General features: G+C 40.9%; 1 protein-coding gene and 1 long non-coding RNA gene across 2 annotated transcripts in view; one reads left to right on the top strand and one right to left on the bottom strand.

The window, feature by feature from the left end:
* ST6GALNAC3 (ST6 N-acetylgalactosaminide alpha-2,6-sialyltransferase 3) overlaps positions 1-17,407 on the bottom strand; it is a 211,745-nt gene extending 194,338 nt beyond the window's left edge. Inside the window, exon 1 of the mRNA XM_050977596.1 lies at positions 17,197-17,407. Coding sequence (XP_050833553.1) covers positions 17,197-17,214 — 18 coding nt within the window. The 5' untranslated portion in view covers positions 17,215-17,407. The remainder of the gene's footprint in view (positions 1-17,196) is intronic.
* On the top strand, positions 16,443-20,518 carry LOC127059866 (uncharacterized). The gene is made up of 3 exons (XR_007778169.1): positions 16,443-16,617; positions 18,976-19,139; positions 19,940-20,518. It is a non-coding gene; the product is annotated as an uncharacterized LOC127059866 (long non-coding RNA).
* The last annotated feature ends 1,759 nt before the right edge of the window (positions 20,519-22,277 follow it).

Genomic DNA, 22,277 nt, shown 5'->3' with positions numbered 1-22,277 from the left:
GCTGTGCTTTTTTCCTTGGAAATGCTGTGCAGAGCATCAGCTGTTACCTTGAAGCTTCAATAAGAGCAGAAGCTCTGCAGAATTCAATTCTGTTCATTCTTACTCCAGTGAACCCTTGCTGTTGCTAATGAAGTTGTGCCTATTTACCCACAAATCTGGTTATTGGTAGCTAATAAAATATGCAAAACAATAATATTAATTTTTAAGGAGCTCTGTGCTGCATCTTTTATACCATGGAAATGTGTTCTGACTTACAGAAGCATGCAAGCCTGTTGTCAACACCTCTGTGGGGTGACTCAGTACTGCTCAAAATACTTGCTGTATTTATTTCTCTGTCCCAACACTATTCCCTCCCTATTCTTTTTCCATTTCAAAATTTTTTTCCAACCTGTCCTCTGGAGCACAGTTTGCTTCAAAAGCAACAAAACAACATAAAATGCCTTCAAATTCCTGAATGGCTAAAAAAATGCTTAAAACACTTAAGGTAAACCCAATTCCCTAAGTCAGGACAACCAGTAGTCTCATTACTGAAACTGAAGAATTCTGCCCTGAAAGGATTATCCTGATGAAGCAAGAATTGTGAAAAAATCAGAGCACAAATTTTTAATCTTTTTTTTTTTAATTTACTGTACTGCTCTGTTTTGATACTCCTTTAAAAACAGAGCTTAAGAAAAAAGTGAGATCCTTTCTTCTGGGCAGCATAGGTCAAGCCTCACAGAAAGCAGGCTAATTAATCCCATTTGAGTACAGTCAGAGCTGACCTTGCACAAGTTTGCTAGAAATATGCAAAAGCTTAGACAAAAAGAATTCAAACTAAGAGACTAAAAACTTCAAATTCTTGTGGCTGATCAGAAATTTCTGTTATTGTTAAACCATTTAGAGTGAAAAAATACCTTGTCCCATCAGAAAATGAAAATGGAAATAAATTATCTGCTGTCTCCTATTTTCCTAGATTCTAAATTTAAGTAGATGGCTCAGAAAAGAGCAGATTATTCAAAGACCCTTCTGAGATACTGTCCTTGACAGTTAAGTTAGACTTGCACAGGATACAGCCACTTGGCAAACTGAATCAAACCTTTGCTTGCTTAGATGAAAACCAAACTAGAGACATACTGGATTTAAGACAGAAAATTATTCTCACTTAGAAGTCTCTGCTTATTATTTTGTCAGATTTTTTTTTTTTTAGTAAGTATTCCTTAAAGTACCAGAGAGAGCTGCAGAAGACAACAGTACTGTTCAATCTAGGTGTCAGTAAAGGCAACAGCTTCACTTGTCCTTTAGTTTATATCATTTACTGAAAGAAGGTTTTGAAAGGTTTTGGAGTGAGGAAAAATACTAGAAAAATCTCTGACTATTGCTCCAGAGGAGCAGACCTAACAGGGAATTTTGAGAAACAAGGAAAGGAGTGGATTTCAGCAGAAACAGACAGCTGGAATAAATCACTCCTGTGTATCATACTCATATCTATTAAAGGCATATGTGTCAAGGATTCCCTCACTTATCCCTAATACTAAAAAACCTCTACAGAATTTTCATACCAGTAATAACCTATAAACCTCACTGCAGGTAACCTCTCTTGCATTACATCAAGCTTAACCTTCTTGGTGAAAAAGTTAATAACTCTGAATATAGGTTTTAAATAGAGTCCTTTGGAAAAATGGGGTGGGATGAGAGAGTGAACTGCAGAAAGAAAAGCTGAAAAGAAAAGGACTGAGTTTGCAGTCACTCTTTCACAAACCATCAAGTTACTAGAGGCTCATCAGTTTAGCTAGGTTTTCCTGTCTCACTGAACACAGGCAGAAAAAGAAGAGTTACACTCCACCACTTCAGAAAATTCTCAACTGAGTGCATTATGCATGAACAAATTAAATTTAGGCTCTAGGACAAAAAACCCTGTCACATTAAAATTTTCTGCCAAATACAACCCTTCAAGCATTTTCAAGAGTAATGCAAATTGTAATTCCTTTCAGGAGAAGCTTGCACTTAATTGTAGAGACCTTGAAAAAGATCAAGGATGCCACACTCATGATAGCTAGACAGCAATTTATTCATGTCCTAAGCCAATTGGTAAATGGTTTCTCTGCTAATGACTGAGGGGCCACTGCTTCCATTTCTTCAGTCTGCCCCTCTACATGTAAATTAAACTTCCAGTGTTTTTAACTTCTGGATCTCAGCAAGATTAATGAAAGAACCAAAAAGTCTTGGCCTGCCCACAGGTGAGGGTGATTCTGTTAACACAGCTATTAGACATGCTTCAGTAAACCCACTACATATGGTACACTACAATTAACATTAGGAATGGCAGCAGCAGCATTGAAGAAATCATAAAATTGAGGAATAATTAAGACTGGGAGACCTCTGGAGATCATCTTGCCAAACCTCCTGCCTGAAGCAGGCCTAATTTCAAAGCCACATCAGATTGCTCAGGGCCTTGTCATGTTGAGTTTAGAGTATTTCTAAGGCTGTTTTTGCCAGGCCCCTGTGTCAGTAACATTCCAGTCTTCTTCTCCTCATATTCAGTTGGAATTTTCCCTGTTGCAGCTCATGACACTTCCCACTATGCTCCTATGCGAAAAACCTGCTTCATCTCTCCTAACCCTTCTGGAGGTAGCACCCTGCCAAAAGCTACTCCCCAGGTCTTTGCTCTTCCAGGCTAGGCAAACCCAGTTGCCTCAGACTCACAAGATTTTTCTTTTCCAACAACCAGGACATTAGTGGGTGGTTATCTGCCTCCCACCAACCTTTGCAAAGCACAAACCTCAGACTTCAGGGATTCTTTACTTTTAATTTTAGTTCCTATTAAAAGAAGGCACACACATCCCAGCTTCCCATACACAAAGACATGCCTGCTATTTGTTCTAGGGAATGGGGGCAGCAGACAGACTTCCATAGCAGCTGATCACAGAATGACAGAATGAAGCAGGTTGGAAAAGACCTTTGAGAGCATCCAGTCCAGCCTATGAGCTAACAGCTCCTCATCAACTAAACCACAGCACTGTGAGTGCCACATCCAGTCTTTTTTTAAACAAGTCCAGGGACAGTGACCCCACCAGCTCCCTGGGCAGACAATTCCAGTGCCCAATCACTTCCAGTGAAGAATTTTTTCCTGACATCTGACCTAAACTTCCCCTGGCACAATTTAAGACTATGTCCTTTTGTTCTGTCAGTTGTTGCATGGGAGAAGAGACCGACCCCCACCTGACTCCAACCACCTTTCAGGTGCCTGCAGAGAGTGACAAGGTCTGCCCTGAGCCTCCTTCACGCCTCAGCTCCCTCAGCCATTCCTGACAAGGCTTGTGTTCCAAGCCCCTCACCATCTCAGCATCCTCGCTAAACTGAGGGGCCCAGAACTGGTCACAAACTGGATCCAACAAGTCTGCTCCATTTGTTTTGCCACACTCCAGAATAACTCTTGGCCTGTGGCAGGAAAAGAACAGGGGCAAGCCCTGATCTCCAGTGGGTGCCTGCATTTACCGGGGAAGAGGCACGCTCTAAAGATCCATAGTTAAAGCCCTCTCTTTTGAAGAGAGAGGCCTTCATTAAGCCAGATGACAGTCTGTCAGGCTGTCATTTCAAGAAAGGCCTTCGGGCAGCCTCATTTACGGAGCCTTCCCAGGTGGCACCCGGTGCTGGCTTTCGGAGAGGCGGCACAGCCCCACAGGCCCAGCCCGGGGGCGCGCACTGCGTGGGCCTTCACGGAACACAGCTTGTCTCCACACAGCGAGAGGCAAAACAAAACATTTCTCTCTGTATTTTGTTAACCAACACACTAAAACAAGCAGTGTTGTAACGCAGAAAGGAGAAGCCAACTTTTCTTTCCTCTCACGGCAAAAACAGTTCTGGAACCCTGGTGATGCTGTCTTTGGCATTGTGCGTACAGTGTCCTGCAATCCCGCCTGTGCCATGAATTACCAACAGTCTCAGCTACAAATGAACACCAAGAAAACATTCCAAGTGCAGTCCCTCTCACAGTTCTGCAGTAAATATTACTGCAGTTGCCTACACTTGTTTAGTGCTTCAAAAGCAACAAAAACAATAAAACAGGAGAAAAAAAAGAAAAAAATAAAAAAGCCCAGACTACAATTCTGTTATTTCTTCCTATTGGTTGGTATCTTCCAGTCTGTCTATGGCTTCTCATTTTCCCACTTCAGTGCTGGAAAACCCTATCTTCCCATCCATATGCAGCCACTGCTTTTGCCTCAGTTCCAACCACCATACTCAGCCCATCAGCCAAATTCAGAGAAGGATGATTGTCTTTCACAGCTCTCACTCCTCTATTTTTCCCACATTGCGAGTCTGGGGGGAAAAGGAACTACTCACTCCTAGCTACTTAAGGGTTGAAGAGATCAGTTAGTCCATTGAGATATCTGACATCCTATTTTATTTAGAATCATTGTGCAGATGGAAAGAAATTACCAATTCTAAAGCTTTAAAGAGTAAGAAACCAAACCTTCAGATTTATGTTTAAGGTTCTCTTCTTGGCATCAGTTCTGCGAAGAAATAAAATATGCTGTAAAAACTAACTTTATCTTACCTCTTTTTCATATAAATTTTCATATTCAGTCTCCTATGGAATATTAGCCCTTATGTTTTCCTGTGTATTGTACAAATAAGCATAATTTAAGCTTCTAATATACAACCGACTGTGAAATCCATTAGAAAATTACAGTACAAAGATAGGAGAAAATTTATAACTTCTCAGGTAACATTTCTAAACACCACGTAATTTTACTTCCAAATCATTAAAGTAGTTTTTCCTGTAATTTCCAAGCAAGGGCTTGTCACAGCTGCTGATTAAGTTGCCATTCAGAGAATACCTTCAGGGATAGCCCAGACTAATTCCCAGTCCTACTGCAGTTGTTTGATAAGATGCACACAGCATTTCTAAGATTTCATTTCTGACTGGCAGAATGTAATAAATTAGGAAACAGAAGTGACATTCCTTATCAAAACCTAACCCAGCTGTCTATTTTTAGACCTGCTTCCCAGACTCAGTTTTCAGAAGATACTTTCATATAACTTCATTTAAATAACAGTAATACTTATCTATTTGCAGGCTGGCAATTCAAAGCATGCATTGCCCTCATCTGCTTTGAATTAATCCTTTGCATCTGCTATTATAGTTCAAAGAAATTTCTTCAATTAGGTTTAATTACTTCCTTCCACTGCTTTGGATACAGCCCTTATTATATTTCATTACCTTTCCTCATGGACTGCATGGAAAATAGATGCTTAATAGAAGTACAAAACCAACAAATTTATTAAGCAAGTATATTACATATACGTAACAATACTGTACATGTATCATACTAATTAAGTTATTATCATAGTCTGCAATCATATAAATGGAATATTAGGAAGGAACTTTTCACAGAAGATCAGCAAAACCTGATTCATTCTCTGAAGTTTTTAATACCTTTCTCACTGAATTTATAAGCACTTATAAATTCTGGAAAGGAAACATGCCTATTAAAGCACAAAAATAATTTATGCTTTTTACTCCAGGGCATATTAAAGAACATCATCTAGACAGTGAGTTGGTTACCAATGACATTCCTCTGTACTCTGCCTGTCTAGTAATTACAGAAGCATGCAAAACAGCTTTAGTCTTCCCAGTTGCCTGGAATACCATCCCCATGATTCAACACAGATCCCATAATCTCACGTTTTTCCCAACTATAGATGGTCGGGAAAATGAAGTAAAGCAATGCTAGTGCTATGTAAGTAAAGCTTTTTTTTCCCAGTTTTGTCTGGATCAAAGGTCACTAGTGTTGGCTTGAAAAGCAAAGCAAAATTCCTTTACATAAAATGAATAATCTCTGTTTTGAACCAAAACAATCCTATGTCAACTAAAGGGAAACATTAGATCAATGTTACCATAACACATCTGGTCCAAGCAATGAGATAACCTTTAAAGGTCCCTTCCAACCCAAATTGTTCTACGATCCTATGAAAACAGGAAATTTTTTGTAATTAGTAATAAAATACTGATAAACAATAAAACTGACAATTAATAAACTGCACAGCTGTTTACAGAACACTTTACTCATTGAAGAAATTTATGACTAGTAATCACACATCTCAGGCTGCTAGAGACCTGGAGACTGAACAATTTCAAAACTCATTTTCATTTAGCACAAGAAAATAAATGTTTCCTTTTAAATCAATTGAACGTTCAGGTTTTTGTTTTATTTTAGTTCCACACAGACACCCCTCAAGTAGACTTCCCACAGTTTCATCTAACATACTGATGAGTTTTCCATATTCCTTCTTGCAAGACTGTTTATTTCCATAAATGGATGACATTTTTCCCTAGCTCGTTTTAGAGCACTTTCATGCAATGCTTCACAAGACACTTTGCAAACACGAGGGATGCTTAATGGCAACATTAGCAAAATCCTGACAAGCCATGGTACCTTGCCTTGGGGCCCAGAAGGAAATTCAGCTCTCTGGCCTTATTCATGAGGGGCTTAGGATTCCCCTGGAGAGAAAGATGGGGCAGAAAGAAAAGAACTAAAAAGGAGCAACGCTGTCAAATCCCATTTTCTTTACAGTGTCACTGATAATGTTTTCCTGCAGATTTTAAAGGTAAAAACAAGTTATCATCCATTTCCACAGTATCTGTGACCTGCATGGTATCTGCCCATTGGGGAATGAGCTTTTCACTGTACAATTGTCCCTCACTGCAATGGCCTCAGGCAGATTTGAAACTGAGGATGTGAAGTAAAAGGCAAAAGAGAGGAGTTCTAACAGCTCTCACAGTTTGCATTCAGAACAAGAACACCAAAGTCAGCTTCTCCCCCTGGAATCAATGAATGGGGAGCGGTAATAAGGTCTCATGCAAGTTTTCAATGGGGGAAAAAGACACAGTCATTCTTCTTGTTAAATCATAAGTGCCACCAAGTGGAACATCAGTTGTAGCTAATACCGAGAGCTGAATTTTCAGAAATACTCATTTTACAAGCCTCACCAAGAGGCAAAGAATGCTGTGCAAGTAAAGTTCTAACAAAATGCCAGCTGAGCTTCATCTCGTGTGTCTCAAAAGCACCCCTGGGAGACAGCAGAGAACTAACACAAGGCCTTTCCAACAAGTGGTCAAACTAGGAATATCGATTTTGGTAAAACTGGGAATATCGGCATTTGGTAAAACAACAAGGGAAACAAAATGTTTTCAGAATCCAGAATCCAATACGAGATCACAAGCAACTTTGGTATTTTTTATGTGTCAGACAAACATCACTCTATCAATAAAGACCACCTACAGTGCTGTCACTGCTGTCTCTTGCTCTTGTAGGATCCAAAAAGGGAAAATTTTGTCTGGTCTTCTTTGGCCACAATATGAAACATACTGAAGTAGAGTGGACTTCGAATAGCTCATCCAAGCTCTCTGACTGACACAACAATGGGTAATCATTCTCTAATTATAAAAATTTGGCTGGAGGACACAGTGATAGAAATAAAATCTATGATCTGTAGAAACAGGAAGCATAAAAGAATACCAAACATTTTAAGGCTATAGATCTATGTATAGACACACTCATTTGCTGAGTAAGAGACTGCATCTGAAGAAATAAAGGGCCTGAAAGCACAGGTTCAACAGACACAGTCACTAACTGTCTATAAGGCTGCTTGGGTACAATTACTGTCTAAAACTGCAGCATTAGTGCTATTAGAACACATTACAACTTCCTAAATAAATTAGGCTTACATTCAGTCAAGTGTGGAAGTTGAGAATGGAAATACTTTGTGGTACCTGCCGTTTGTGCAGGGCTGCAGGTGAGGAGGTGGTGGCACCTACAGACATGGGAGATGGCCATGGGGCATTGTCCAAAGAGAGCACAGCTGGACAGCATGGAACCAGCTCACCTGGGAAAGCTTATACAGGTGCTACAAGCCCAGGACAAACAATTACCTCCATCAGGATCGCATGAAATAGGAAAAACTCCCTTTTTTCCAGGCACACTAGAAAACCATATTCCAGCACTCAGCAGGCAGCACTTTATCAAACTGTGCCTTGCTTCCTGTGCAACTCAGGGCAGCAGGGCCTACACAGAATAAAGCCGAATTTCTGCTACAGAACTTCCCATTTAAACAGTGGCTGGATCCAGTCTGGCCAATGTGTAGGCAGTCTCAACAAACACTATGAGCTCCTACTCTTGCAGGAGTATTTTGGTAGGAGGAACCTCATAGAGATTTCCTGCCCCCTTCTAGGCCACTGTCTCATACTTGTTCCACCCTCTCAGCTGGGCCAAACACAACCCTGCAATACTCAGGAAACTAAAATCTTAAAACTAACACTCAAGAAAGCAGAAAGACCCAGCTGCATGTTTGGTTTATGCAGCAGCTGTGCTGCAGCACGGAGGGCAGGTGAGCAGCTGCAGGTGATGGGGCAGAGCTGGGCTGAGGAGGGGCTGGGATGTGCTGCTCCCTGGGACACAGCCACACACTGCCTGCCTGGCTCTGCCACCCCAGCCTGCTCTCTGGGTTAAGGCAGTCACAGACAAGGCACTGAGCCTCCATATTTAGGGTTCCCAAGAGGAAGAAGCATGGTTAGAGTGGGGGAAGCTTCAATGGCGTTTCCAGGTCTTCAGTTCTCTGTTTTCTCCTTAACTGACCTGGCAAAACCACTAAGAGACTTTAATTGGTTTAATGAAATAGGAGTGGGCAAGTGGCAGCAAACACAAAGTAAAAACACAGTATAAAATCCATTTCATAGTAAGAGTTGGGAACTGGAGAGACAGACTTCCAGGTCCCTGCAACAGGAACAGAGAACTTTACACTGGCTGAGAGAATGTGCACAATAAAGTAAAGATGCTATTCAAGAAGCATTCCCAGAAGGTGCCATTTCTTCTCTCTAGTTTGGAGTATTCTTTTCTCTCCCAACTGCTGCTCTCAAGAAAAACATTTAGTAGGGTAAAACTAATTTTTCTGTAAAAATATTTTACACCCCATGGAAGAAAATGGAAAAAAGACAGAAAAGACACACACACAGACAGCTGTCTGAAATTCTCTCTGTAATCATATGGAAAAAAGTTACAAAAGCTTTTCTTTTGGCAAAACTTCCATTCCCCAGTTACTAAAGATGTGTCTTCCACTAGTTTTTTCCCCACATTACACATTCCACAGCTCCCAAGGATCCCACAGAATGAGTCAGCCTCATTCTCCATTCCATTTTTTAAATGTTGGGTTTTTTTGTTTCCACATAAGAAGCAGTAATAGAAAGCTCCCTTGTGTTAATAGCTGATTTTAACCTGGCTAGCTTGTCAGAGTTCAATGTAAACACAGGAAAACTATTAACAGATCAGCTGACATGAAGTAACTTGTAAATAACTTATCCACATGGCTCAGATGACTAAGGTAGAAAAGTTTAGCAAAACTATAAGGAATTTAAATAATCATATAACCCCTATTGTGGACACACATAACCTGAAATTAAAATATTTAGTCCCCTGACAAATCAAACCAAACAGATTTTTATAGTAACTTTATTCTGGTCTAACTGCACCCCACAGCCGAACACAACACATCAAAACACAAAAGCCTTCCATTCTTTTTGAATTAATCTAAAAGATAAAGTGATTTCCACTTATGGAGAAGGGCCAGATCATAGTAACTTTGAGTACATACACAAACCACAGGCACATGATTTTATAATCTAATGTAAAATAATGTACTGATAATTATTGAAAGTACACCCAGAAGCACTCTAAGGGCCTCAACAGGTTAGTAATAATAACACTGTGTATATTAAAGGGTTAATAATCAATACACATTGTTATTTCTTCATTGTAATGACAACCCATCAGTCCAAGAAAATAATTATGTTCAAATCTGACTAAACAATAGATTTGGAGGAAACTAAAAGTTGATGGTTAATATAAGGTTGCAAAACTCAAAGAAAAAAAATAATTGGTATTTGGCTTCTGGCTTTTCCTTTAGGTTAGAATTAAATCACCAAACCTCATGGAACAAAGTCTCATGTTGTTACATGCTCAGGGGGACATTCTCTTTGCCAAAGCCTTGGCAAACTTCTAGTATTAAGATTATATATAATTTTAAGAAAATAATTTAAGAAAGTTACCCAATAAGTTACCCAATCCTACACCAAACAAACACTGCAAGGAACACATCATTAGAAGAAACAGGAACTACAAATAATTCATTCACACATCTTCTGTCCAAATTGCTGTTCCCATGAAATAAACATGTTTTTTCTGATTACTTCCAACTGCTCCACACCTGCCATCCTGCCTGCCTAGGCCAGCACTCCTCTGCTTGTTTTTAATGCAAATTGCTGAAAACGTATCTTTGGTAAGAAGCTACTGCTTCATTTAATTGTTAGCAAGTGTAGTGCTCCCATGTTAATTTTAAATGTCACACATGCTATGCAGGTAAACAAGAACTGCTTAACAGGACTGCCTTTACATCTCAGGAACCATTGCTCCTGAACAGCATCACTTGCAAGAGCTCATCTCCTAAACCCTTCCAGCTCATTTCCTGCCGCACCTTTGTTCTTCTCAATAGTAAATATGAAAAAGAATATCCAGCATGGTATTTTACCCACTCACAAATATATAAACCAAAAATTGTCATGTGTTTCAGGTGCTCCTTCTAAAATAATCAAAACCAAAATAACTGTCATTATTTTAAATACAAATCCCATTTATACAGATTTTGTACTCATAACTTTAGCTAGTTGACTGAGTTAGAAAAAAATTAGTACACCTGTACAGCACCCAGAAAGCATATGAAAGCACCAGCACAAAATAGCTCTCCATAGTATGGTAAAAGCTGTTCTGGGGAGCAGATTGGTCCAAAAATTAGATTTATCCATTAGCCACCAGGAAGATAAAGAAATTCACTTTCCATTTCATGTGTAAGTATTTTACCTCTCTTAGAAAACACACAGAAAACTTTTTTCCTCTTTAAGCCAGACACAGAAAAAAATCCTCTTAAAAAAAATCAATCTGCATAGATTGACTTTTTTTTAGCTGCATAGATACTGCTTTCCTGGGAAAAGATGAGAAAACAAATCCTGGAAAGATCACCATGTCCAGTATTAGACTTCTGGAAGGCACATAAGATACTGCTGGAATGAAACATGCCAAAGGAACAGACAAAATGCTAAAAGCTCTGCCTTTTTAAATTAACCACACAGATGTTGTGATACTTGTGATTAAAACCTAAAATATGGGGTCCTTTAGCTGCATTTCACACTCCCTTAAATCAATCATGAATGTTTGGCAAGAAAACAAGGTGTGCTTTTCTTGTGGATGCCGTGTCACTAGAAATAGGCAATAGCACATCTGCCTTGTATCGCAAGGAATTTCAATATGTTATGTTAAAGTAGAGCAATTTGCTGCTTTCTGTGATGGTTTATGTCATGCTCTGCCTTGCCAAGTTATCTGGCATTCAGGACTTCAAAAAGGAAATTGAAAAATAAATGAACAAGATATAAACACCAAAGCTGACACACAAGTCTACAAATGGCTGAATTTTGAGACAATTCCCTTTAATATGTGATTCCATACCCCTGATAATCACAGAATCCACTGGGCAACTTGGCCAAATCACTTTGGGCAGGGACACCTTTCCTTAAACCAGGCTGCTCAAACAGCACACAGACAGTGTGCCCCTGGTTGGGGGGAACAGAACATCTGGGGGACACGGGCTTCACTGTTTGAAGATGAACTGCAAGACAAAAACCTTTCCCCATTATTGCTTTATCAAATAACTACTTGAAGGTATAAGACACATCATAACTTCATGCTGGTTTTGTGGTTTTAGTTTTCACACCTCCAAGTCAGACACAAATCTCCAGTTTTAAACTAAGTGAAATGTGCTGAAAACTGGAGGTTTTCTTGGTTCAGCTACGTGGGCATCAAAAGCAAATTCATTCAACCAAAGCAAGTCCCCTTGTATTACTAGACTGACTAGGTGCTGTCTCTTTCTGGGAGGGGGCTAATATATTGTCCCTAAAGTATGATTAGTTTAAGGTCATTGCAAGTGAGAGTGAAAAGCAGTTTTATACTTCTCAGAATTTAATTTTCCTTAAGTTTTCAAGAAGTGAACATAACAAAAAACACATTACAAAATTCTGTATACTACACTCCATTAAATCTTGCATGGTAATTAAGCACCACTGGACCATGATGCAGCAAATCCTAGCCCTGGCATTCATTAATGCAGCTTCATTTACTTTGGAGCAATTTAGAGGTAAACAATGTAGAACCACCAAAAAAGAAGCATTTTGTTTAGAAACAGAGTAATTGTAAGAAATTTATTAAAAATAGAAATATCCAATGAAGAAGGAGCATTAGGAAGAATTAAAAATGAAGTTTTGCCAGTTTCATTGGGTGGGGTGAAAAAGGATGGGAACATTAACCCATAACAAATAAGCATGGAGTGATCCACAAGAAAAATGCTTATTACCTCAGAAATCTTGATTCTTCTCTGTAACTCCTTGTTGCATCTACCTACTACTTTCCAGCTCATTTATGCACACCTCATAGGGGCCACCTTTGCATATTTACACCTTCCCTCCCTAGAGATACAACCTAGGAATGATTCCAGTTACAAGAGAAATGCTGCAGCCCACAGAGCTGTTGATCAGGTTAAGACAGGCTGAGGAGAGAGCTCACATTACAGCAAACCTGCAGCAAATGCTGGGAATTGGCCCATCAGTGCAGCATCCTCCCAGGTGGAGGGGAGGTCACCCTTGTTCCTTTCCCAGGGATCTCTCCATCTCTGGTCACATCAGAAGGAAGAGCACAGCATGACAATCAGAGAGGATCCAAGCACAACTCTCAACACAGAGGAACGGATGGACCATGCATAAACATTGCTGCAGTCAATTTAACAGTCAAGGCAGAATGTGAATTATCTTGGACCTGATTCAAGCAGGATAGAGAGGTCAAATCTATGGCAATGTTTGCATCCTGCAAATTTCTAGTAGAGAATGGAGTTGTGGTGAGACTCACAGCCCACTCTGCACAAGAGAGCAGACTGAAAGAGAGAACACACTTTTGATGATATAGAAACTTGGGAGGAAATATCCACACTCACTGTCATGTACACAGAGGTTTAAAAAAATCAAATTAACAACTAAATATCCAAGATCACAAGCATCCAAACACTGGGATCAAATCCTTTCAGACCTTCTGTCTCTCCCCTCTGAACAGCTACTTGCCAGGGTGAAAAAATTCAATGTAATGAGATCAGCTTTGCTATTTTAGTCTCAAAAGTGCAGATGGAGCATATGCCTGTAGATAGTAATATTATCTGTATTACTGCAGTGTCTGAGGACCCCAATCAGACATAGGCCATTGAACACTCAGAAAAATCTCTCAAAGAAAATTCCTGCCAAAAACAGTTCACTATGTGCACTAAGGGAAAAATGCAACCTGTGAATTTAATTAAAGCAGTGGAGATAACCATGGAGAGGAAACATGTAAAAGAACTGTAGATGAACACACAGGTACTGCCAACTTTGACAACAACCTGCAGAAGAGCCACATGCCTGTGCTGAAGGGTTTTGTTTGTTTGAAACCTGTAAGTTATGCTTTGCAAAACAGTTCTTTAAATCTTTAAATTAGATTTTTAAAATATTAAAGAGTCTATAAATTTTAATTGGCCACCTGCTTACTTTGAGAGGACCCTCAATCAGCTGTGGTAATAAGAACATCACCTCACATTATGCAAATAATATTTAGACCACAGAGTTCTGCTGAAGGTTTGTGATCCCTGTTGAGGGAAGGTCACATTCAGCCCCCAGGCACATAGAACCTCTGTTGTTCACTGCACAGCAAATCCACAGCACACAAACCAGAAGGAAGTGTCTTCTAGATTTCATGCTTAGTCCTCACTGTACAGGCTCCTCACACTCGGATTTTGTTTATTAAACTCTACCACATGAAGCCTGCACAGTGAAAATTGTACTCAGATGACAACATAATCCATCCCCATCATCTTCAAAACTTCCATTCAAAAAGAAGAGTTTGGGAACAGGGTCAGACACAATCTCCTGCAAAGTGCAGCCTGGGCAAACTAAGTTACCTGGCCTAGTTGCTTTAAAATATCATGATCCAATCTTCACAGGGGGATATCATGGCTTTAGAGAGTGTTATCATTCATGCTGTGTTTATCATAAAATGACACATACTTTGAAGTATTATTTTTCAATTATGCAGGAAGTGGAGTAGGAAGTAATTTATCGTGTGAAATCTGTCCTCATCTTCAAGAGTCACTGGCAGATATAGTGGAACTTAGGGACTTCAATATCATTAGGGACAAGAGTGACTACATAACTAGTAATCACTGCTAATCTAGTAGCTGGCAAGGTGACATGCAGCTACCATAGTAACCAGCATAAGATCAACTGTTTGCTTCCAAAAAGTGCCTACACTTCACTCAGCCACTTGGCATGTTTTTTAAAGACATGACAGAGAAAATAAAAACACATCATGCACTTTAGAACTTGCATCTTTCCCTGCTTTTCTTTAACACAGGAGAGAATGCATCAAAATAATAATTTCACTGGTTTTACTGAGAATGCCCCACTACTGACTAGAAGGTAAAGTTTCTGGAGCCACATAACATCAGTAACATCCCCATCACTCTTACCTAGGAAGAGTGCTCAACAAACTCCAGAGAGACAGCAGGCACCCTTAAGGAGAATCCCCTCCAAAACATTTTTGCACAGGGTGCACACACAGATTATTTCATGCAGTAGTCAGAGTATAAGGAGATGCTCACATCTAAAGATGCTCTTCTAACACACTCATACCCACTCCAAGTAACCACAGCTAATTATTAACCACCACCCTTGATCTTTGCACTTTACAGACACCTCTATCCAATCACATCTATATTAAACTCTCACTCACATGGAACTCCAACATTCAGCAAGTCTCAACATCTTTGTCAGGGGGTTAAAAATCTAGGAAGAGAGGAGGGCAAGCCACAAGGCAGAGTCAGAGAGACACTCAGGGCTGAAGTGGAAAGGACACACAGCTGTTCTGGCTTCCCATCCACTGTGCAACCACTTATTTCAAATCGATACCTACAGATTTCTAGAGGTTTTTTTTCCAGTTTCCACACAAGCTCAGTGCAAACCCGAGGGAAAGGGAAGGGTGCAACTAACAGGTTTATTGTTTTCAGGAAAGAATGAGCCTAGTGTCATGTCAAAATATATACATATCATTTTGAATTTCCTTGTTAGGGAAAAAGCTTTAGACATTACATTAAAAACTTATATACAAGTAAGTATCTCGAGCTAGATATTTAAATTACTCCTGTGGGATGTATGTCAGAGAAAATCCAGCTTGCCTTATGGCAATGCTAATCTTCTCGTATCTGTTTCACTTTTTATCCTTGCACCTGCCTGTATTAACAAGATTAAGAATTAAGCTGGAAGAAGGCTGTCTGTCAAGGAATACCAATTAATCTATTGATTTAATCATCAGAATAACCACCAAATGGAGTTCCTGGCCCAGGCAAACAGAAGCTTTTTATTGCATTATAATTCAAACTCCAAGTCATGCTTGTGGCAGACTATGTCACCAGACTGCAGAGGAAACAATTAGGAGGGCAAAAGAGACACTGGAGTTTTCTTGTAAAAGGATTCTTACTTAACTCTTATGGCCAAAAGGAAGATTTTGCATGTGATCTTGCCACAGAATTTTTTTAAAAATAAGAAATTCTGTTTTCCCGATCACTGGCAGATCCAACCAAAGTCATTTAGGAGTGTTTAAACAGGAGTGCACATGCTTATCTTTGTGAAACCAGGCTCCATTCACAGAGCTCACATCTTCTCATCTCAAATCACAACTCTGAGCTGCATTACTGCTGACTAAAGGAGTTTGTTACCATCTAGCTCCAAGCAGAACCTGCTAGTTCAGGAGGAACCTGCACTTGCAGCAGACTTGGCCAGATTTATTAAGCTACCAACAGCCTACAAGACAGACAACTCAAAAAGCATCCGTGTACCACAGACCCACTAGTTGAGAATGAATGAATGAATGGGGAAAGAGTTCAGAAAAATAACAACTTTTTTTCAAAGCTGAATGCCCAGAAGTAATGCTAAGGATTGGATTCATGGAGACACCTAAATGTTCATTATCGCGAAGCTGTTTTAAAGTTTTGCAGTGTATCCACTTTGCTGACACGCCGAAAGCAACTGCTATGACAGCCATCCCAAAGTTTGAGATCATCAGCTCCATGCTAGAAGATCAGATTGCAAATGACAAAGAACTCCCAGATCAGCTTTACTTGCTGAAAGAAACAGAGCAAGAATACACACAAAGTATGCACAGAAAGCGGCAAGGAAGTAAAAATGGATCTGAAACAGAGCAGGAAACAAGAGGACCTGAAGCAGACCAGGTTAACAAATAGATCTGGATCCGAGCACTCGGAAGGCAGGCACAGGACAGTGACTCGCTGCAAGTGACAGCGCCCAGGGGAACAAACGCCGCTTGTTCCCGGCTGGCCGCACTTCCGCCTCCTCCCCTCCATTCAATCCCAGCGCCGCCGATGCTCCCTCCATCTCCATGCCATGCGGGCTCCAAACACTTTTACCTCGGCGAGGGGAACAGGCAGGAGAAAGCATGTGATCACACGGTAAGTTTACGCTTCTATTTGCTGGCATGAAGGGGGAAAACCCGCTATCAAAGAGGTTGCTTAATTAGAAAATGCGGTTAAATACCAAGTGTAATTGTGTGGAGCGTGTGGATCTGGAGCAGATTCAGCAGGGGAGCGTGTGCTTAAGGAGCAGCTGGGACAGCTGTGGACATCTGCAGCCGTTGCTTTAAGAGCAGTAAATGCTGCATGCTTAGGAAAGGAAAATAAGTTGCCCGTTTTGTCCTTTGTGCTGGAAGTCTGCTGCCCAAATGCTATTGCTCCTGAAGGAATCCAGCGCAGACAAAGCTGAGACAAGCCAGAGCCCCTCTCCCCCCTCCCATTATTCCATACGCACTTCTCTTCCCGCTAGCTCACAGTTCTGACAATGCAGAGGAAGAGAGAAAGAATGGCAGAGGGAAGCAGCACAGCTCTGCGTTGCAGAATCTCTCCATATTCATTTGCCAAACACAGCCAGGACTCAAAAAGACAACGAAGATGCATTAGGACTATACCAAATCCACGCCTCTGAGCAGCGAGGGGCTCTCTAACAATGCATTCAAGCAACAGATAGAGATTTACCTTCAAAATGCAGGCCATGTTCTTTCTCTATCCTTCCTACCAAAGAGCAGCAGGATTCTACTTTATGAGCAGCAGTTCCAGTGTCAGGCAAGAGGCTGGCAGAGCTGCAGAACTGCTAGAGCCTACATTCCCGTAGATCCAAAGGAAGGTACCACGCACCCAGGCTCCGTTAGTCATATTAGTCTTTCTATGCCCCGTTCGTTCCACCCCTCAGCTCCTGCCACTGGCTGGGAGCCAGCCCAGCACCTCCCCTCCGTCACATGATCGAGTTTGATTCATGGCTCCAGAGCGTTTTGCTGAGCTCCGGGACGGGCGAGCGGCCGTGTGTACCCTGCAGGGGCTCTGCAATGCCTGCGAGCAGGGTGTTTATCGCTGATCCCGGCTGTGCTCAGGGACGGCTGCTGACAGCCGGGCAGAAAGGTCCAAACTCTCTCTGTTATTGGGGCTGTAAAAATCCTTACGCTGCTTGTTAGAGTGCAGTGCTGTTTTGTGTTCAGCCCTTTTCCCTGTACAGCAGGCTTCCCTTTGTATAAATTGCTGCCCTATGAGAAGTACTCATTATCAGCAAGCAGCCCCAATGTCCCACCAGACGTGTTTGCGTTGTGTGGGGCAGGGCTTTTTGAGTGAAGAGCTGGCATCTGTCACAGGGAATGAAAGCTTGGGTTTGTTGAGGTTTTTTGCTTGTGCAACTTTCTTTGGACTTTCTTAAGATAAGAAAGTGGGGTAAAGCGCAGATGAATACATTCAGCTGTTGAAGAAATCTTTCACTTTACATAATCTCATCAAATTTAAATTCTCCTCTTACATAACATACTCTGTATATCATAAAGCTTCTACTTCACTTTTGTCACTTCTCCTGCAGTCTCTTTCTCAGTACTTCTCACTGGAACCCTTTGCATTTTCTGTGCTTGGCACCTTCCCTGTATTCCTTTGGTGCCACATTGCTTCACTCCTGCTGCTTTGGTACCCGAAGCTCTCTGGCTCCCTCAGTAAATTCCTTGCAGTGGGTTTTTTATCCTCTCTGCAGCAGCTGGTGTTTCCATGCAGGCAGTGCCCTCCCGTTCATGTTAAAGGATCATTTACCACAGAGCCCCTCAATGGGGGGGAGCCAGAAGGGTTAGATGGGCTGCACATTTAACAGCAATACTGTTCCCTGCCTGGGAGCCTCCCCTGTCCAGGTGCCATCCCTGCAGACAGTAAGTAGGTTGAAGCTAAAGGATCTAGGTGTCCTCATTTGTATATGCAGGGGCAAATCCTCCTCCAGAGCAGAGCAGAAAGGGCCTGGGGGGATTTCTCCTGCTCACAATCCTTAGCTGCCTTGCTGTGCATTTCCAGAGAAGATGCCAATGTGTTTTTGGCCTTTGCAAATTGCTGTACTCTTACACAGGTCCTGCAGACTCCTCAGCACCTCTCACCACTGGAAATGCACTTCCTTGCTCAATTACAGCCACAGGCCAAAGCTCTTGGGCTGAAAACTGTAGTATTGCTGGGAAGACTGATGAAAAAGAACTGAGTGAAGTTCCTGTCTGTGTTGACTAACATAAAGAAATATCTCAATGACAGTCAGTGGAAGAAGGTAGTAAAAGAGGGATTTACAACATTTTCTATTAGAGGGTAGCACCAACCAGTGTTAGATCATTCTGGATAGCAGTTTGTGTGTCTTTAAGTACTAGTTATTCATAAGGAGTTCTGTAACAAAGCTCTGTTTCTTACTGAATAAGATAAACAAATAACTAATTCTTTCCTCAATAAAAAATAACTGCCTATTTTTCTCTCCAGCAGTCGAGAACCTTGTTTTCCTTGGACTGAAACTATTCCTTTCACCTGTGTGAAAGAAGTTTTCATCTGAGGCAAATGAAAAATATTCCATTCCCACCACCCTCCACTGTGCCAGCTCTGTAAAGCATGAAAGGAATGAGGCTGGAGAGAAACCATCTGAAAAGGTCAACCATTTCAACATGTCCAAAGCACTGAGGGATTTCCAGTGAATTATATTCCTCAGGGAAAGGCAGAGGCATGGGTAGTTGTCTTGTTTTAAGCACCTCTGACATGCTTTGATTCTAAACATCACATCAGACAAAGTGTGGTGAACTTTAACTTTTAGACTTTTTGTAAATAGATATTTATCTTAAAAATACTTCATCATTAGCATGAACACAGCAGCCATCCTTCTCTCTTTCAGGAGAGATATGAGATTTCACTTTATTTTCTCCTTGGGACAAAACTGAAGGTGTGACTTGAGCTGAGATCCCCACAAAGAGCAACAGAAGGTCCAGCCTTAGGCTGGGCTAATTTCACCTCAGGGAAACTGCAAGAGGAAAGGCATCCACCAAGTGATAAAAGCAAACAGCCACTGTAAGCACATCATTCCATGAGTGTCATGGAGTGCTTTACCTGAATTTGTGATATTCTTGAAATCAGCTTTAGGCCAAACATAGCTCACATAGATTTCAGTCATGCTTGCAACTTCCCATCCAAAATTAGCACTGTTGGCTGTTGTTGCCTGGTAGGGATGTCAAAGGCAGTGTGAATCTGCCTTTCAAGTCTGAGTCATTGTGACAGGCCACACAAAGTCACTACTTCCAGTCCTGAGGACAAAGACCTTCAGTTCTGGGGACAAAGCCATTGCATGTTTTCCATCTAGTCCAAACCCTTCTGATACATTCCTGTGGTGATGTAACCTTGGGGCAATATGGTTGTGTGGGCAGCAATTCTAACTCTTAAAAACTAATTCTGTCTTCAGAAATCAACCCTTTGTGGAGAAGGCTGATTGAGCCCCAATTTGCAGAGGTTAATACAGCTGCACAATCCAGCATCCAAGCAGGAGCCTGTGGTGCCAGTGTGGGTAGTTCTGCTGGGCAGGCTGTGCCAGGAACAGTTGGTTTGTTTGGTGCCTGGACACCGTGGCACTGATGGAGCTGCACTTTCACCTGTGGTAAGAACTTCATATCCAAAAATCTCAGATTTAAACAGTAAGGTAATTTTTTAGTCCCACATCTGTATTTTAAAAGTGCAGGCTTACAGAAAGTCTGAAAGCTGTCATCTCACTGATCACTGAAATCAGATTCTGGTTCACATAGAGAAAATGTGCCAAAAAGGAAGAACCTGTTCTTACACTTGCTGCCACTACAAAGTTTTATCAGACAAGGATGACACAAGGTGGCATTTTCACACTTCAGGTGCATCTGGAGTCAGTGGCAGAGTAACAGATCCACGCTGCTGTTATCCAGAGATCTCATCTTCCCAGCCCTCTCAGCCAACCTTCTCCTTACCTCATGTAACACACCACTCTAAGTAAGAAATTTAAGGTACCCAGCAGCCCAATGCCATGGCAGAGGGAGAGTTTGAAGTGATTAAAAAACCAGCAGGTTAAGATTTGAACAGGAAATCTTATCAGGTTATCCAAATGCTACATGAAATTTTAATTAAAACTCTTAATGATGCTGATTTTCCAGGTAAGAAAAAAAGGCTTAATCAAGCCTGACTACTTCATTTTAGAGGTGAACCTCTCCTACATTCTGGAGTTCAGAAGCTGAGGAGAGCAGGTGGGGCTTGTTACAGCCCAAATTCTGCTGTTACTTTTCAGAATATCCTTACAGGTAAAGCAAGCTTGCCATGTACACCTTACTGAAACAGCCAGTATACACTGCCCTGCCCAGCTTCCTCCTCAGCACAATCCATCTGAACTTTACTCAGCTGCAGGACAACCCAGATCCATTAAAAAAAAAAGTTTTAGTCACAGAATACTTCTGCACGTGTCACTGGCAGGAGAGGAGGATTGCTCAGCCCCATTCCTGCCATTGGAAATTCAGCTCATCACCTCCCTGTATTCGGTGTCATGGTAACAATTTAGCACAGCCACACAGCCCTTGCATGTCCTGGTGTTCCCCCAGTCCCACTCTAATGCACACACACTAACTCTCAAATCAAGGCTTCCCAACTTTATTGCAACTAAACATTTTTTTAAAATAAAAAATAAAAAAAATTTAAAAAAAATTAAAAAATCAAGTGTTGGCCACACCTAAGAACACATGAATATTCAGAGGTCTGTAGAAGTTCTTGAAAGCAAAAAAAGCAAGCCCTACAAATCAGTAATCTTTCCAGACTGTTGACATTTTGTTTTCAATGCATGCTCATCTGAGAGCTTTAGGTTTCTGGTTTCAAAGATGGTTATTAACCAGTGATCATTTTACACTGAACCACAGATTATTGGGATTTTTTTAATATAAATGAAAAAGTGTATGCCATCTGTTATTTGTAATTTATTTTTTAATTAATTGTGTTTTAACAGAAACAATGGCTTTTTTTAACACAGGGAGAAAAAAACCCAAAACAAAGCAAAAACCCCACATGCTTAGAAAAGAACAGTGTCTCTCCCAGACAGCTTTCCTCTAATTAAAACAGGCCAAGCAACTCTGAAGAGTGCTGTGTCTGCTTATGCCACTAGATGTTTTGTCTGTATAAAAATAGTACAGTAATCAAATGTATGAATTGCTGCAGCCTCCAGGAGAAGAAAACCCACCAGTAAATATTCTTAAGGGTGTTCAAAAGCTAAATGATGTGTTTGAAAATGCTCTGTCATTTGCAGGTAACTGCTGAATACAAAATACAGATGGTTGATAAGTATTTCTTGTACATTCTTCAGTAAAGGATGGATTTGGTTTCTCCACTACAAGGTTTTTACAGTCTTTGCTCTGTTATCATTGCTTTACACTCCCACTATTTTTATGAGCTATAACATCACAAAAGTACTGACACTGTTTCCCACTGAGATATGGCCCTGTCACTTTATCCTCTAATGAGATTTTATCCTGGAGAATACAGCTGGGCACATAAAAGGAGCTCAGGAAAAAGAACCAGCCAAACTTCAATCGTGGCATGGAAGGCCTTAAATTGGAACAAAATTTAAAAGCAAGATTTCAGCTTAGGAGAATGCCTCCCCCTGAACCAAGGAAGCAGAGACACATCCTGCCTCCTTCCTCCAAAGATCCAGCCTGTTTCTGTGGGCTAAGCTCTGTCCTTATCCAAACAGTTTGTCTTAAAAAAAAAGAAAAGCCAAAAAAGAAAAACAAAACAACAAC

Source organism: Serinus canaria, chromosome 8 (assembly GCF_022539315.1).
Source record: "Serinus canaria isolate serCan28SL12 chromosome 8, serCan2020, whole genome shotgun sequence".
In the NCBI taxonomy this organism is placed as follows: domain Eukaryota; kingdom Metazoa; phylum Chordata; class Aves; order Passeriformes; family Fringillidae; genus Serinus; species Serinus canaria.
Note: the sequence above shows the minus strand (reverse complement) of the source record. Positions and strands in the feature narration are given on the sequence as shown.